The sequence below is a fragment of the Mustelus asterias genome, chromosome 11 (assembly GCF_964213995.1).
Source record: "Mustelus asterias chromosome 11, sMusAst1.hap1.1, whole genome shotgun sequence".
Taxonomy (NCBI): domain Eukaryota; kingdom Metazoa; phylum Chordata; class Chondrichthyes; order Carcharhiniformes; family Triakidae; genus Mustelus; species Mustelus asterias.
In genome coordinates this window covers 12,362,798-12,381,255 of record NC_135811.1, presented here as the reverse complement: position 1 = coordinate 12,381,255, position 18,458 = coordinate 12,362,798, and the positions used below count along the sequence as shown (strand labels likewise).

Genomic DNA, 18,458 nt, shown 5'->3' with positions numbered 1-18,458 from the left:
GCGCGCTCTCACTGACCTCTTGCTCAAAACTGCATAAAATGCATTGAGCTCAAAAGAGAAAATGCTGGAAAATCTCAGCAGATCTGGCAGCATCTGTAAGGAGAGGAAAGAGCTGATGTTGAGAGTCCAGATGACCCTTTGCCAAAGCCTTCCACCCATTGACACTGTCTACATTCCTGCTGCCTTGGAAAAACAGTCAGCTTAATTAAGGACCCCACGCAGCTCAGACATACTCTCTTTTCTCTCCTTACAGATGCTGCCAGACCTGCTGAGATTTTCCAGCATTTTCTCTTTTGGTTTCAGATTCGAGCATTCGCAGTAATTTGCTTTTATGAATTGGACTCATTGGAAAGGGGTGCATTGGTGCCGGCGATTTTACCTGCCTTCATCTTATAGCCTGTTATTTCTTGCCGACCTTGCCATAGTCGGTGGGTGTCAGTGCGGCTAGCCCGGGACTCTAGCTTGGTACTGTCTTTTATCATTTCTGATAGATCTCCATCGCTCGTATCTGACTTTCTTGTATAGTCAGGGTCGCCTGACCTAAACACCTCAGACATGACTTCAGCAAGCAGGGGATACCCCTGTCCATCCATGGTTTCCGGTTGGGAAACACACGGATTTGCTTCTTTGGCACACAATCTCCCACACACTTACTAATGAAGTCAGTTACTGTAGTATTCTCCAATCTTTTCACAAGGTGCCCTTTCGCCTCTATCTTAAAAACTCTATAAAAGCCAGATTTTGATTCACTTATCAGAGAATAACTGGGAGTCCATCCTCGCTCCTGTATATTCCTCATCTATCTGTGCAAGGCATGGATTGCCAAAATTTAAAATTTTACGTCATAGATAATTTAACTTTGAATAAGTGGCGAAGATTTAAATTTGGATCCAACCTGTGATGAATGCCATACTGCCCTTGCCCCTCTAATTCATATGTACTGGTCATGCTGTAAACTGGGTTTTTTTGGACAAAATATTTTACATTCAATTCTACTATGAAAAAGTGAGTAAAGTGCTCTCGCTACAGCACTCTTTATAGTGGAACCAAATGGCATTGCTCTTACAAAACTGCAGATGATGCACTCACTTTTTCAACATTATTGGCTGAAGCGTTACACAATTTAATTGGATGCAGCCTACCCTCTTTTACTAATTGTATACATGATCTTGTGCAGCATCTTCAACCTGAGAAAATTAAAGTACAAGAGGCTCCACTGACTGATTTTATGTAGTTTGCCAACCATTTCTAGATTATTTTGAGGAACTACAGCTCTTTGCTTCCATACAACTAACTGGGTTCTACATATTATGTGAAACTCTGTTCTAAGAACGTTGCTGGTTTTATTATTTACCTTTTTGGAGCTGTGGAGTTTATCATCTTTCCAATTTTTTCCTCCAAGTTTTTTTTTAAAACTTACTTTATTAGTGTCACAAGTAGACTTACATTAACACTGCAATGAAGTTACAGTGAAAATCCCTCAGTCGCCACACTCCGGCACATGTTCGGGTACACGGAGTGAGAATTTAGGCTAATGCACCTAACCAGCACATCTTTCGGACTGTGGGAGGAAACTGGAGCACCCGGAGGAAACCCGCACAAAGGGAGAACATGCAGACTCCGCACAGACAGTGACCCAAGCCGGGAATTGAACCCGGGTCCCTAGTGCTGTGGGGCAGCAATGCTAACCACTGTGCCACCTTTCAACTAACCTTTTTATTTCCTTTTTTGCCTCTTCTCCAAATCCAAGTTGATAAAAGTATTGTACTGCAAGCTATGCTCTGTACTATTATGCATTGCAATTGTTAAAACTTACCAGAATTTGGAAAAATATATTGGGCAATAATATCAGAGAGGTGCCTGCACTCCTTCAAAACAATGTCATGAGATCTTTACACATCCTTACCTGAGAAGGTAGATGGCGACCTCCATTTAATGTCTCGTCTGAAAGACAGCACCTCAGGCAGTGCAGCTTCGAGGGAATGCTGCAGTTAGCCTCAATCACACACAAGTTTCTGGAATAGGACTTGAACCTAACACCTTCAAAGTCAGAGTGCTCTGCCACTGAGTGGATGCTAACACCATGGCAGGACATGACAGGTAATGAGAATGAAATTCCATTCTGATAAAGTGAAGTAAATGATAGGGAGGCAATGGCCCAGTGGTACTTTCACTGGACTATTCATTCAGATACTCAGCGAATGGTCTGGTTTGAATCCTGCTACAGCAGATGGTGGAATTTGACTTCAACAAAAAAAAAAATCTGTAATTAAGAATGGTCGATTGGCACAAAAACCCATCCGGTTCACTAATGTCTTTTTGGGAAGGAAGTCTGCTATCCTTACCTGGTCTGGCCTACATGTGACTCCAGAGTCACAGCAATGTGGTCGACTCTCAACTGCCCTCTGGCTTAGGGATGGGCAATAAATGCTGGTCAGCCAGCGACGCCCACATCCCACAAATGAGTAAATAAAAGAATGACAGGCACGCAAAATTGCGAGTGATGGTGCCAGAAGTTGAATTGAGAGCATATGCCAGCAACATATGCCAGCATGTTTTCCTTATCGGAGGCATGTAGCTTGATAAAGCTTTGTTACATTCAACTGTTTCATGCTACATTGTGCATTTTCAGTTCAGATTTCTTAAGATTTTCTCAGAGACCAGACCGCACAGTAATCTAGTATCAACTCTTTTGCATGCACCAGGGGATCTAACCACCAAGACAGGATCACAGCTATATCACAAGATGTTCCCATGAACTGGAGTAGAGGGCTCTCCCAACCTTATACCTTCACTGACAAGTCAAGCCAAAAAGGAGCACTCACCAGGCCCAAGATGTGCAGAGACTATGTATGTTGACAACAGTTCCATCCGCTTTCCTGGTGTTTATCCAGTCACTTACCTTTTTATTCTTTGACTGTGACTATATGAATAAGGTAATCAATCATTTTATGTATCGGTTCAGAGTGGAGAAACCTCAAGAGTTCTGCGATTGCCTGGAATCGCGAATTACAAAATTTAGTCGAGATCATCTCTCATTTCTAGACGCAGCAACACAATTTCTGCTGCAAGATGGAGATGGGGTTAGATTTTATGCCAAGAAGGCTTAAGATGGTCAATTCAGTATTTGTCCCATTGGAAGTTAACGGCTACCCCCTTAATGTGGCCAGTAAACTGGCAGTGTTGAGGATATTTGTCGCTAGCCGTTACGGTAACGAGGTAATCAAAAGTGACATTTCCAGTGACTGTCTTCGTGTTGACATCGGTTGCAATGTAATATCATTGTAATACCTAGCACTCAAATAACAGCTCTGCCCAGCAATCTCAGGGCCCCGCGTGTTAGTTAGAACCTTTTTAAAGCAATGAGGAGCAAAATGTTTATACTAGGAAGTATAAAATGGTAGACTTAGGATAACCTAATAGCTTTTAAATGATTGCAGTCTGATATGGTCGGCATAGATATGGAGATATACATCAGCATGAACTTGTTGGTCCAAATCGCACTTTTCTGTGCATATTCAATGCAACACGCCCTTGAGATTGTGAAATGAGACAAGATGTTTGGACCCGACAAGATGGAGAGAAATAATATCTTCTCAAGCAGTAAAAAAAACACAAGCATCGTAATAGTACAGAAAATTTATTTTGCCAAAATAACGTGAAAATTGTTTTGTGTATAAAGGACTCGATTTTTAAAAAAATAATAAAAAATGCAAATTTCCTTCATCACACAATTGCCTTAAAGCAGAAAAAAAATTCAAGTCTTTTACACTTTTCTTGAGCCTAAAGTGCAGGGTGGCAGAATCACAAAAGGAAGCGCCCAGAGGACAAATGCTCTTGACCCAAATGCTCAGTCCTGTCCTGAGGTAGATTAAGTAACAGTAGAAAACTTAATCGTGTGTTCTTTGGTTAAAGATTCGAACGTGAAATACCTGGTCACAAAACCACTCATTTGGACCAATGGGCATTTCAACACTTTGGGAGAGCAAGGTTCTTCCTCATCATAACAGTGCACCAAGGACAATGCTAGAAATATTCCTACCCAAATTAATTTAATAATTAAATATTTTACTTCAAAGAAATATTCTAAAATGTGGGACTGCAGATATATGGAATTTGGAATAATAAATTATATACGAAATCAGAGACGCACTTAAATCCAAACATTTACAACATTCAATCTCTATCTCTCGCTGAAAATATTAAGTTTTCTCCATGACAGTTAGAAGTAATAAAAGATCTGGCTGGCAAGACTAGTTCCAATCTATGGAGCTACAACTCTTGATGGGGAAATCAATGAAATGTCTTCAGATCACAATTATTCATCTTCCTGAGGGGCAGACAAGGAGCTGTAAAAGTGAATGTGCTTTCTTTCTTGTTTTTAAACCTCGCTCAAAAAGAAGCCCCCCCCCCCCAACACCAGGTTCCAGTAAAGAGGTCTGACAGACAGAAGGCCTCCAATAAACTAACAGGGACACGTGCCACATGGGCCTTTGGTCGCGCATCTTTTCCTCTTTAATTGTGAGGCAGAAACCAGGTCGAGGTGGGCAAGACTGGGAAACCCAGTCAAATGGAGATGTTATACAGCAATCCACCTCCCACAACCATGGGTAAGTGGGTACACCACCAACCTGCAAATTCAACAATGCCATGCCAGCCAATGTTAGGATTGGCGTCAGTAGCTCACAAGCACCTGAGTCAAAGTTTCAGGAACAGTACTCTTCCCGATGTGAAAATTGACGATTCATTCGGCAGTATATCCCATTTATATAAATTGTGTACCTGACAGTAGCACTTGTGACCGTCACTTCCACTTGTGTTCAAATACGGTTGGTTGGCAGACAAATAGGTCAGTCCATTGGATAATTCAATCTTAAAAAGCTGATTGAAGAAGACAATCACACCGTTTTACTTTAATAACAAAAGCACAAGCTGTGGCATTGGGTTCCAGTTGAAAGTTCTGTAATGCTTAGGAGACATGAACTCTACCACCCTGCACTAGTTGGAGAGAAAACAAGTACAAATGCACAGGTAGTGAATAATCCAGCACTTTCTACGTAACAAAAACAGGCGAATAATACTCGTCATCAGTCAACAATCTTACGAAATTGTCAAGTGACAATTGTCTGTTTGCAGTCCCTAAAAAGGTGAGAAGCAGCAATAAATTTACAACTTAATACATAAATTAAGAGCTAGGTAGGTAACAGAGTTAAAGGCAGAAACATGTCAAGGTTCATGTGGCACATAACTGCGCAAGACTTTTGCTTCCTGGTTTGAGACATTTGAACCACCCAGGTGTATCAATGCCATTTGATGCATTTTATTCTATACACCTGTAGAAATTAGGGTTCGGGTTGGCTGTCTTACTGCATTGCTAGTGCAAATAGAAAAATCCATCGGAAATTGGGAGGTCTAGAGGAAAGGGGAAAAAAATTAAGAGATGAAGAATCTTAACACCACATGAACATTCTAAGTGTGTGAAATATGAAAGTGGAGAACAGATACTTGCAAACTCAATTAGCAGAGTCATGAGTCTGCAAGCTATAGAGGATCGCAGCATCAGTATGCAATAAATGTGCAGCTTGTCATTTGCTGTTTTCTTCCTTAGTGATTTGAGAATTCATTGCATCTTCCACATGAAACAGTCCATTAATTTGATTTTGAAATGGAATAAAGCTGAACAAAAATAAGCTGACATTTTCAAGTAGAATATTTTACAGAGTCAATTATTACAATATCAAGTACAATAAAAATGAGAACATTACAAAAGGAGGCAAACTTTTATGTACACCAATAAAATTGACGTTACAAAACACTGCAAACATGGCTGCAATTATATAAATAAACTCGATCTCTAACATTATTACAAAATATTTTTTGATAAATCTTTTGATAGAGCTTAAAATATCAAAACATTAACTGCGATAACAAATTCTAATAGTAGTTATGCCAAACCATGTGTAGGTTCCTGTCTAAGAACAAAAACCAGAACACAAACTGATTAAGGTTTAAACATTTTTTTATATAACGGGATTGCAGCTTTGTAACTATAAAAAAAATCTATCCTTGTTGCATTAAGCAATGTCCACATCTTTATCATTAACTTCTTGAACAATGTAGTGTTCTGACTCCTCTTCAAACACAGAGGAATGATTAAGCTGATTCCGATCTTCAGACATGGGTTCCCAATAGTCGTGAAGTTTTCCCTAAAATAAAATTACAGAACATCTCAGAGACAAGTACACTTTACCAACGTTAACCTAAACAAAAACCTTTCCAATGTGCTTCAGGAGCAGAGTGAAAAAAACGGGACTCTAAACCAAAGGAGCAATGGCCAAGAGCTTGATCAAAGAGGTGGATCTTTATGGGGTGTCTTAAAGAGGAAGAGAGCGCAGTGTCGGCTTTGGGAAGGCAAGTCCAAATATTGGGAAGTGGGCAGTTTACAGCATGGCTACCAGCAACTAAGTAAAAAGTAGTAGTGAGGTACAAACAGTTAGAGATGGAGGTGCTCGTAGGGTGGGGGAGGTTAGAGATAAGGTGGGATGAGGTCATAGGCCAAAGTAAACACAGAAAAACAGCAACAATAAATTTGCAACATTATGAGGACGGGAGCAAAAGATAGATCACAGCATGGAACCGGTGTGGGATAGAACATGGGTGGATGACCTGACTTTTCAAGGTTGAAGGTCAGGATGGCACAGCATAAGAACATAAATAGGAGCAGAAGTAGGCCATCTAGCCCCTCGAGCCTGCCCCGCCATTCAATAAGATCATGGCTGATCTGAAGTGGATCAGTTCCACTTACCCGCCTGATCCCTATAACCCCTAATTCCCTTACCGATCAGGTGACATTGTATGGCATTGGCATGACATAACATGACATGACATTGTAACAATCATTGTAACAATCAAGTTTGGAAGTGACAAAAAGCGTGAATTATGATTATTAGTGAGGTCAGGGCAGAGACAAGTTACGTCACAGATAAAAATAGTCTTTGTGATGGGGACAGTCGGGGAGTTGGAAGCTCAGCTTAGGCAAATATTGGGCACATGTTTAGAGTGGTTGGGAGCAACAGCGAATCAGAAAGGATAGAAATTTTGTAATGGGAGCCAAGCTCGTTGGCGCTGCTTTTTGCAGTGTTAGGTGGTGCAAATGACAACTCATCTACGACTGACATCTGACAAATAGTCATGACAAACAGGGTTGAGGTGGTGGTGGTTGACAGGCAAGGTGCACATGGAAAAACACCCTACGTCTGATGTTGCTACCAAGGGGGAAACATGAGGAAGAAAAGGGGCTAAGAATGTGGGAGTCCAGAAATGAGTGTGCGCCGATCAAAGGAGGGTGGGGTGAAAATGAAAATTAACCATGATTAGAAATTCCCTGGATATGATGGAACAAAAAAGTGGAGCAGAGCTGGTCCTGAGATGGACAAGGAGGCTGTAAAAGGCTTCATAAGATAATAGATGCACACACGTATACACAGCTTCAGAACCTCATCCCATATCCCCCCCCCAATCATTTCTACACCTCTTCCAACAATCCAGTTTCTCTCAAGTGTATTCTTAGGGTGCCAATAGCTCTTGGGTTTCCAAGTGAACTTGGACTGCGAATGCCATTCGGCATTTCACCAAACCCATGCAGTTTTCCCGCAGATCTTAGCCCCCCAAATTGCAATGCACTCATATTGGCTTACTTTTCTTCTTGCTCGCCTAAGGGTACTGAGGTCAATAATCACAATCCTACCACCCCACCTTTAGAAGAAATCAGCTTTCCAGGCAGCCCAGAAATTGAACATGGAACGTTTTGCTCGATCTGCACTCAAACTGAATCACCAACTTCAGAAAATGTTGAGTCTCTTCATTCTTCAATCAAATGAAATTTGAAAAGGCATTAAACAAGAAGGTGACTGGTACCTTGCAGCTTTTCTAGGATGTTGAAGACTCCAGCTCCAGTATATTTAAAATTCACATGCAAGCAAACACTGAACTATTCTGTAATTTTAATTACAGGCCCTGCTGCTCACAAATCCACAGCCCAAGGATGAAAACTGCTCAGTCTCTCAATCAACTTCATTCTATAATTCCCCTAAAGTTATCACACTGAGTTTACCCTGCATCAGGTTACCTGAAGAGGCCGTGAGCGCTGTAACAACTCTTGCCATTTTGCGTGAGTTCTGGCTTCTAAATCTTTCACCTGCACAAAAAAGTGATTAGTTAGATATCAATATGCTTTTAGCTCCCACCACTATCCAAATGTACATCGATTCAAGTTGCAATTCTACTGAAATGACAAAATGAACTGAAATGTAGACCAGTACCTAACTGAGTGTCTGCTGATTACTTTAAAAACAATTTTGTTGGACATGTACATGCGCTGGCTGAAAAATGTCACCGATGAACACAGCCCTTCCAATGTCACTCAATTACTGGTCACTAAAGACCGAAATAAAAGTAGCTACAGCTCGATTTTCTTTTTCCTGTATTATGTGGTAAGTACCCAGTAACACTCTTGTTTAAAGATCAGCTGTGCTATAGATCATGGTTTAGCAATCAGGGTCAATTCAATATTTGAGCACTCTAATTTGCTGCCTATTGAGTTACATAATGACATTAAGCAGTCTTTCCACTAGGGTGCAGGATGGAAGTTCGAGCACAAAGGCAAAATGTGTGCGCTGTGAAGTCACCCTTTGAGATAAAAACATTTAATTTATACACTGCCTTTAACAGTAAAATATCCCAAGGCGTTCCATAGGAGCATCAACAATCTGACTTCTATATACTTAGGCTACCTTGCAGGGATTCAGTCTCTGTCCTTCAAGATCCAGCCCAAGCCTTGCACTGCAGACTGAACACCCAACATGCAGGTTATATAGGGCAACACGACACAAGAGAATTGACCAAACTGCCTGCTCAATTTTGTTTGAGACCTCACCCTTTTTCCCCCAAAACAGTTTTAATGTTTGAATTACAGCAAGTTTTCTGCTTCAGAGCAGAAGGTCCCTAAAGGAGCATCAAATTGAACAGAGCAGACAGAAATGGTGTCCCTTGCAACATACAAAAGGCACTTGCATTTCAGTGAGATAGAGATTTTTCCCCAGAGCGTAGGAGGCTTAGGGGTGATCTTATAGCGGTCTATAAAATAATGAGGGGCATGGATCAGCTAGTCAAGATCTTTTCCCAAAGGTAGGGGAGGCTAAAACTAGAGGGCATAGGTTTAAGGTGAATGGGGCGAGATACAAAAGGGTCCAGAGGGACAGTTTTTTTGCACAGAGGGTGGCGAGTGTCTGGAACAAGCTGCCAGAGGTAGTAGTAGAGGCGGATACAATTTTGTCTATTAAAAAACATTTAGACAGTTACATGGGTAAAATGGGTACAGAGGGATATGGGCTAAACGCGGGCAATCAGGCCTAGCTTAGCGGTAAAAAAGGGCGGCATGGACAAGTTGGGCCTGTTTCCATGCTGTAAACCTCTATGACACTATCACAATACCAGAAGGATGTTGAGGCTTTGGAGAGGGTATAGAAAAGATTTACCAAGATGTTGCCTGGTTATGCAGGGTATTAGCTATGAGGAGTGGTTGGAGAAACTTGGTTTGTTCTCACTGGAACGACAGAGGTTGATAGAAGTCTACAAGATTATGAGGGGCATGGACAGAGTGGATAGTCAGAAACTTTTTCCCAGGGTGGAAGAGTCAATTACTAGGGGGCACAGGTTTAAGGTGTGAGGAGCAAGGTTTAGAGGAGATGTACGAGGCAAGTTTTTTTTTTTTTTACACAGAGGGTGCCTGGAACTCGCTGCCGGGAGAGGTAGTGGAAGCGGATGCGATAGTGATTTTTAAAGGGGCGTCTGGACAAATGCATGAATAGGATGGGAATGGAGGGATATGGTCCCCGGAAGGGTAGAGGGTTTTAGTTAAGTCGGGCAGCATGGTCGGTGCAGGCTTGGAGGGCCGAAGGGCCTGTTCCGTGCTGTAGGTTTCTTTGTTCTTTGACACAGTTAGAAGAAAAGTCAACAAGTTTTTAACTCAGTACCTTGCTTCGGTAAAGTAGTTTGGGGTCCTCTCTAATGTCACATTTGACATATTTTTCTATTTCAGCACAGAGTTGTATAAGATGATTCTGAAAGGAAACAAAAGCTCACATGAACAAATACTGTGTAAAGTAAAAGTATTAATGAAACATCATGTTGACATAGGCACATGCTCACTCCTTTGGTAATATAAACAATATATCTGCATTTGTATAGCACCTTTCACCAGCTTGGGGCAACCAGAAGTGTTTTACAGCTAATAAGGTACTTGTGAAGAGTAGCCACTGCCTTCATGGAGGAAATGGAGCAGCCAGGAACAATTAGGGATAGGTAATAATTGTTGACACTGCCAGCAGAGCCCACATCCCATGAACAGAGAAAATAATGTGTGTTTGTACACAGCAAAACTCACAAGCAGCAATGCGATAACGACCAAATAACCTGGTTTTAGTGACGTCGATGAATTGCAACAACTGCCCTTTATTCATTCGTGGGTCATGGACGTCACTGGCTGGCCAGCATTTATTGCTCATCCCTGGTTGCCCGAGGGCAGTTGAGAGTCAACCACATTGCTGTGGCGCTGGAGTCACATGTAGGCCAGACCAGGTAAAGACGGCAGATTTCCTTCCCTGAAGGACCATTAGTGAACTAGATGGGTTTTTCCGACAATCGACAATAGTTTCATGGTCATCAGTAGATTCTTAATTCCAGATATATTTTCATTGAATTCAAATTCCACCATCTGCCGTGGCAGGATTTAGAATCATTGAAACATAGAAGGTAGGAGCAGGAGGAGGCCATTTGGCCCTTCATCATTCAGTACGATTATGGCTGATCGTCCAACTCAATAGCCTAAACCTGCTTTTTCCCCATAACCTTTGATCCCATTTGCCCCACGTGCTATATCTAGCCGCCCCTTGAATACATTCAATGTTTTGGCATCAACTACTTCCTGTGGTAATGAATTCCTCAGGCTCATCACTCTTTGGGCGAAGAAATGTCTCCTCACCTCCGTCCTAAATGGTCTACCCCGAATCCTCAGACTGTGACCCCTGGTTCTGGACTCCCCCACCATCGGGAATATCCTCCCTGCATCTACCCTGTCTAGTCCTGTTAGAATTTTATAAGTCTCTATGAGATACCCCCTCATTCATCGGAACTCCAGCGAAAACAATCCTAAGCTAATCAATCTCTCCTCATACATCAGTCCCGCCGTCCCTTGAATCAGGCTGGTAAACCTTCGCTGCACTCCCTCGTGAGCAAGGACATCCTTCCTAAGAAAAGGCATTCGAACCCAGGTCACCAGAACATTAGCTGAGTTTCTGGATTAATAGTCTAGCAATAATACCACTAGGCCATCGCCTCCCTAGTGTGGACAGTGCACGTGGTGCCAATGGCACATGGAACTCTGCCACGGCTGCTTTTTCTGCCTGGATGTTTTCAATTGTTACAAATTAACATACAGTTTTAACAGACACAAACAAGTCTGTCTAAATCCCTTGCTGCTGTTGTGCAATTCTGCAAAAGATTAGCAAGCTAGTCATATCAGTCATGGATGGTGGTTTCTGGCATGCATAATGCCTCTTAATCATGTCCAAATTTTACTTGCTTAAAAAAAAAGTATGAAACTACAATTTCTCATTCTTTGTTCACCTACAAAGAATCCACTAACCCAAAATAAAGAAAAAACTAACACTCAGGTGGCGTGCAACATCTGTAGAATTTGGCTTTATTTGCCAACAACTGTCATCATAAACTGTGAAACCCACACCATTACTTTCAATGTTAGCACGCAATATAATCCCCCTCACCCCCAGTGAAAGAAAAACAAATAGAAACTTACCCGCTGACTGGAAGGAACATGTTCTATGTGCACCACTTCATTTGCTAAGACGAGAAGATTGTAGCACAGGTAATAGGCCTAGTAAATCAAATTAAAGCACCATTTAATAATTGTAAATTAGTATCCATCACCTTTGACAGATTTTTAAAACTGATTTCCCAACTGACCACAATTTGGAAAACCTGACACTTGTCCGAAATCTTTGAGGTAAAGAATTTTGTGCTCAAGATACTTAAGAGTTTAAGAACCAAACAGCTCCCAGTTACACAAGTTGGATGCCGAGTATTTGAGCTTCTATGCAGCTCGATGCATTTTATCCACAAATTCCGTAGAGCATTAATGATTCAGAGTAACATTTTCATTTCCCAAACGGGAACGGTCTAAATTAAGGAAGTCTTATCCAGCTTCAAGCCAACTGGGAATAGAATTCAGAGTAGACAAACTCATTTCACATGGGACCACTGCAACCAGCAGAGACTTCCGATCCCATCAGTTTGAGACATGTTGATTCCCAGAAGTCAGAGTAGACAGCTAATCCACCAAACTACACAGTCCCATTGAACTTTTCCTAGGTTCATGTGATGGTGCCCAACTTGCTGCTGGGGGGGGGGGGGCAAATAATTTGTGTAATGATTTTAAAAAAGAGTGAAATTCAAAACTCCACAAAAAAAAGTTTTACAACAAATGCTCTTTTTTTCAAAATGTAGAGCCAAGACGTGCTGAAATTCCCCTGCTGCGCTGTTGAGCCTTTCTAGATAAATAAGTAGCACTGAAAGGTTTTCCTTATCTAGAGCCATTGCATCATCGTGTGTGAATAATGGTGTGTATTCCCCATAAATTTCAAGAGGATTCTTTAACATGATAATAATCTTTTCAAAGGAAAAGCCTGGCAGGATTTCAAATCTCTGCAGTTCACTCAGTGCACAGCAAAAGTTCATCCACAATTCTGCAGTGCTGTTAAGGACAGCGGGAATTTTTCATGCCAAAAGCGGTAATTTTCAACAAAATGTCAGGTACAACTTCTTCACAGATAAATATATTTTAAAAAGTAACCAAAAGAGAAAATGCTGGAAAATCTCAGCAGGTCTGGCAGCATCTGTAAGGAGAGAAATGAGCTGACGTTTCGAGTGCAGATGACCCTTTGTCAAAGCCTGCAAAGGCTTTAACAAAGGGTCACCACAGGCTTTGACAAAGGGTAATCTGGACTCGAAACGTCAGCTCTTTTCTCTCCTTACAGATGCTGCCAGACCTGCTGAGATTTTCCAGCATTTTCTCTTTTGGTTTCGGATTCCAGCATCCACAGTAATATGCTTTTATCCACACTTTAAAAGTATATAACTTTGCACACAAGTGAAACATATAAACTTAGGAGGGAAATATAAATCCATTGCTTGACCAAGCAGAATAATTAGTGCTCACATTCATATTCAGCGTCTTGACAAGTTTCCAACATGGATTTTTTTTCAAATGGGAGCTCGTGTATAAGAAATTCCTGGTTATAGATGTTTAAAATTTCCCTAAATGAGCATGTTACAGCAAGCTGTCACCGAAGACCTATGCACTGTTCCCCAAGTACAATTTCCTGAAAAAATGGTATCTGATGAAGCATTTCCACAAGAGGGTTAAATTTGTAAATTATCTAACATCAGTCCTGATGAAGGGTCACTCAACTGAAATGTTAACTTTGTTTTTCTCCCTCTTTGTGGATACCGACGGATTTTCTAAGTACTTCCAGAATTTTCTACTTTCAAGAATCCACAGTATTTTGCTCTTTCAAAAGTATATTATGGCAGCACTCAATATGTGGAGATGCCAGCGTTGGACTGGGGTAAACACAGTAAGAAGTCTCACAACACCAGGTTAAAGTCCAACAGGTTTATTTGGTAGCAAAAGCCACACAAGCTTTCGGAGCACTCGCTGCTCATTCGTCAGGTGAGTGGGACTTCAGTTCACAAACAGGGCATATAAAGACACAAACTCAATTTACAAAATAATGGTTGGAATGCAAGTCTTTACAGGTAATCAAGTCTTAAAGGTACAGACAATGTGAGTGGAGAGAGCATAAAGCACAGGTTAAAGAGATGTGTATTGTCTCCAGCCGGGACAGTTAGTGAGATGCCTGGATGCACAGATGCCTGGATGCACAGATGCCTGGATGCACAGATGCCTGGATGCACAGATGCCTGGATGCACAGATGCCTGGGCTTGCGAAATCTCACTAACTGTCCCAGCTGGAGACAATACACATCTCTGCATTCACATTGTCTGTACCTTTAAGACTTGATTACCTGTAAAGACTCGCATTCCAACCTTTATTTTGTAAGTTGAGTTTGTGTCTTTATATGCCCCGTTTGTGAACTGAAATCCCACTCACCTGACGAAGGGGCAGCGCTCCGAAAGCTAGTAGCTTTTGCTACCAAATAAACCTGTTGGACTTTAACCTGGTGTTGTGAAACTTCTTACTGTGAGAGCACTCAATATAACAGAATTTAAATAAGTTTACCAAGTCTCAAGTTCTTACAGCACTGTACTCAAGAGCCTGCAACAGCGTAGTGTATTTGCTGATAAATTAGGGCACTCAATCCATTTGAAGGTACATTACAGATAAATATCAACAATTTTGAAACATTTATTACATCCTCATAATTACCCCATGTTACCACCAAAACCCTCCCAGTCCCAAAGTCCTCAGTGCAGTTCTACTGTAAAACTTAGTGAAATTGTTTAAAAGAGGTTGAAGCAATACCTGCTGATCAAGTTCGGTAAGTGTAGCTTCCTTTTGCTCTCCCTGCTGTTTGGACTTACTCATTTCTTCAATAGTTTTTAACAAAGAGGATGGTTTCATCATGTACAAGAACCGACACAGATTAGAGATCTGGAGATAGGAAAATACACACACACACACGCTGTTTAAAACATCATTTGGAGATTTTATTGCACTCTGTGCATCAGTTCCATTAGGTTTCATTCACAAAGTTATATTTTGTTCTTTCTCAGCAGCCCACCTAAAGAAGTGGAATCCGAAACACACAGATTGAAACTGTATAGAGCAAACTGGTGGCCATCAGGAAATCTTTCACAGAAAGTGACCTACACAGGGAGTGGACATCTCCCCATGGTAGGAAAATTTAGGTGAAGACTCTGGAATCACAGATGCCGTGAATTTAACATAGGAAATCAGAGTCTTTTAAAAATTGAATAGATGAGCTAAGTTTTCCTAACATCTAATCTGAGGGATCAGATGTTTTTGATGAGCTAGTTTAAATTTGCATATGTCCACTAACTTTCCTTCAAAACCTATGCTCATCTGTTCTGCAAGCATGTGCAAAATCACTTTCACCATCCATCATGAAAAGATTAATATTCAGCACACACCTAAGCTTTCTGATTCTCAGAATTCTGAAGTACAGACGGCTATCTGTGCCAAGTTCCTAAAAACTAGCCATCGTCTCTCAGTGCACTTTAAACATTTAAAAGACCATTATGCAATCCTGTAACACTGGTTCTGATGAAGCATTTCATATCCTAACAGCCAATCTGCATAAAGACATCATCTTCAACTCACTTATTGCACTTATTAAATTTATGCCTCTAGTTACTGACCAATTCCCCCTATTAGAATCCTTCAAAACTGTGAATAGCTCTATCAATTTCTTCTCATCTTTTTGCTCCATTAGAATGACAGTCTCTCCGAACCGTAGTCACCACACTCAATCACCTACAACTTTATCACCAATCACCTCCACCCACAGTCCAGGTATCACATAGGTGAATCCTTTCAGAACCTTCTAGACTGCAGAGAAATCCTTCATCTTTCTCAGTTAGATATTCCTCATTTTATGACCCATTTTAACACTCAAAGATATCTTTTTTTTAAATGTGGAAAACTTCATACAATTGTAAATATTATATGCAACTAAATTGGTTAATTTGAAGGTGCACATACTGTACTTCTATCTACATTTCTGTATTGTTGACAAAATGAAATTTGCCTACCTTCAAATCTGGATCCTTTGGTACATAAATGCTTCCTTTGTCTAGAAGTTTTGAAATTATCACTAAGCTAAGGTGTCTTCTTAGTTGCCTAGAAAAATATTAGTCCATTAAATTACAAATTACTACAATTTTAAGAATCCTGAGCCTGTACAATTACATTCACCATTCTTTTTTTCCAATTGTCATTTTTATTGACTGAATAGGGTATAAATGAGCAAACAGTTTTAAACTAAAGCAGTGATAGCATCATAATGCTATGGGAGTTACTGCACTGTTCACAATATGCATCAACGATTCAGATGTGGGGGACCAAATGTGATATTTCCGAGTTCACAGACGACACAAAGTTAGGTGGAATTGTGTCTTGTGAGGAAGATGCAAAGTGGCTTCAAGGGGATTTGGATAGGCTTTGTGATGGGCAAATGGAATATAATGTGGAAAAATATGAGGATATCTACTTTGGTAAGAGGAACAGATGCACAGAATACTTCTTAAAATAAGAGATCAGAAAGTGTAAATAAATGTACAAAGATATCTGGGTGTCCTCGTCAATAAATCTTTGAAAACTTTCATGCAGGTGCAGCAAGCAATTAGGAAGGTTAATGATGTGTTAATCTTTAATTGCAGAAACTTTGGGTGCAGGAGTAGCAAAGTCTTGCTTCAGTTGGATAGAACCTTGTTTAGACTGCACCTGGAATAACGTGTGCAGTATTGGTCGAAGTATATCATTTCCAGAGGGAGCGTAACGAAGGTTCACATGTTCGGGGTGGCTGGACTGCCCCATGAAAAGAAAATGGGAAAACTAGATCTGTACTCTCTATAATTTGGAAGAGTGAAAAGTGATCACATTGAAACCTAATAAATACTTAAAAGAATAGACAGGGTAGACGCAGGCAAGATGTTTCCCCTGGTTAGGGAGTCGAGACACAAGTCCATCCTCTCCACTTGGAGCCGGCAGTTTGCGGTGTCGAGAGAACCAGGGACATTCACTTCAAAATAAGGGAGAAGCCACTTCAGACAGCGATGAGAAGAATTATTTTTACTCAAAGAGTTGTGAATATTCGGCATTCTCTACCCAATGTAGCTAGGAAAGCTCAGTTATTGAGTATAAAGCAGAGATTGGCAGATTTCTAAGTACCAATGACAAAGGGATTGTGGGGATAATGTGGGGGGAAAAGGCATTGAAGTGGATGATTGGCCATGATCATATTGAAGGGTGGGGCAAGCTTAATGAGCTGAATGGTCTACTGCTCTTAAGTTCCTCTGCACTATATGTACTGTAGCAGTTGAAGCAACAGTTCACCACCACTTTATCAAGAGCCACTCGATCAATAAATGCAGGCCTTGCTAGTACTGCCTATTTCTCGAGAATTAACTAAAAAAAGCACAAACACAGGCATGCACATATGCATGGGACTTGTGTGGTTTCAGCACTTGCTGTTGATGGAACTCTACGGGTTTCCTTCCTTTTAATGGTTTGGAAGTGCAAACAAAGCTGCTTTTGTTAAAAAGAACAGTAGCAGAGCAGGAGAGGAGAGAAAAGATGCTGAGTTAGACAAGTAGGAGTTACAGCTTCAGCAATAAAACTGGTACTTCCTCTTTACACCTACTTACTGTGCAAGGTCCATATTTTAAGTGACAAAACCACATTGAGATGATTTTTTACAGTAATGACTATAAATGATACTGCCAGCTCAAAGCCCCAATATAAGTTAAAGGAAGGTTAAAGATGGTCTTCGAGCAGAACTTGCATTTTAACGACTCCAATTTAGACCCAGTAATTTAAGCTAAATAGAAATACACCTTGACCGTGGAAAATGAGCCAGCACATTATACTTCACCTTCAAGATAGAACAGTTGTGATATTTATGAAACATCCACTGTGTTACAAAAAAAAAATCATTGTCAGAAGAATTTGTCAATGACATGGAGCTGCAGAAAGCCAGTTATTTTTTTTAAATGCTCATTTCTGTAGCTCCTTTATCAACCATGTTGGCCTGAGGAGAAAGCAGCTCAGAGATCTGGGAGCACATATCTATCCAACACATCCACTGCTATCCATACATTTTGCTACAATTTGTCAGAAGCCAAGATTGGACAAAAATATTGAGGTCACAAAACTAAGGTGGGGTGGGTAACTGAAACTAAAATGCAGATCAAGCCACAATCTAGTTGAACAGCAGTCAAACAGGATCTAGGGATACAATGGACTATTCCCATTCCCAACTGTTGTGGCAACGATATGCCCCACAAACGTTGGGAGACAACCACCTGTTTTTCTGGGAACCAATCAAATAACACAACAAAAACAGTTCTAGGATCTGACCAGTTCCCTGGTTGCTTTTTCCTAGGGTCTAATGGGTTGAGGGGGTAGCAGGTTCAGAGTCTCATTGAAAAGCATTACCGGTTGTTCATCCGGCAATAAGAACACTTCAGTTGCAAGCAATAAAAGAACTTCAGAAAGTAAATCAAAGAGAAAGGTTTAATAAAGAAACTCCATTATTCCAACACAAGGCCACGCCCTGGGCCACACTATTTTCTCTCAATCCCCATCTGCTTTCTATTTATACCGGGTTAGCTGACCACC

At 40.9% G+C, this 18,458-nt stretch overlaps 1 protein-coding gene across 3 annotated transcripts in view; it reads right to left on the bottom strand.

Annotated features, from left to right (window-relative positions):
• Positions 1-3,625: 3,625 nt before the first annotated feature.
• slf2 (SMC5/6 complex localization factor 2) overlaps positions 3,626-18,458 on the bottom strand; it is an 86,184-nt gene continuing 71,351 nt past the window's right edge. For 2 of the 3 annotated variants that reach the window (XM_078223135.1, XM_078223137.1), the window contains exons 15-20: positions 15,872-15,959; positions 14,622-14,750; positions 11,876-11,953; positions 10,035-10,121; positions 8,129-8,197; positions 3,626-6,206 (exon numbers count right to left, since the gene is read on the bottom strand). In XM_078223135.1, coding sequence (XP_078079261.1) covers positions 6,075-6,206; positions 8,129-8,197; positions 10,035-10,121; positions 11,876-11,953; positions 14,622-14,750; positions 15,872-15,959 — 583 coding nt within the window. In that variant the 3' untranslated portion in view covers positions 3,626-6,074. The remainder of the gene's footprint in view (positions 6,207-8,128; positions 8,198-10,034; positions 10,122-11,875; positions 11,954-14,621; positions 14,751-15,871; positions 15,960-18,458) is intronic. The other variant, XM_078223136.1, reaches the window with a different exon arrangement.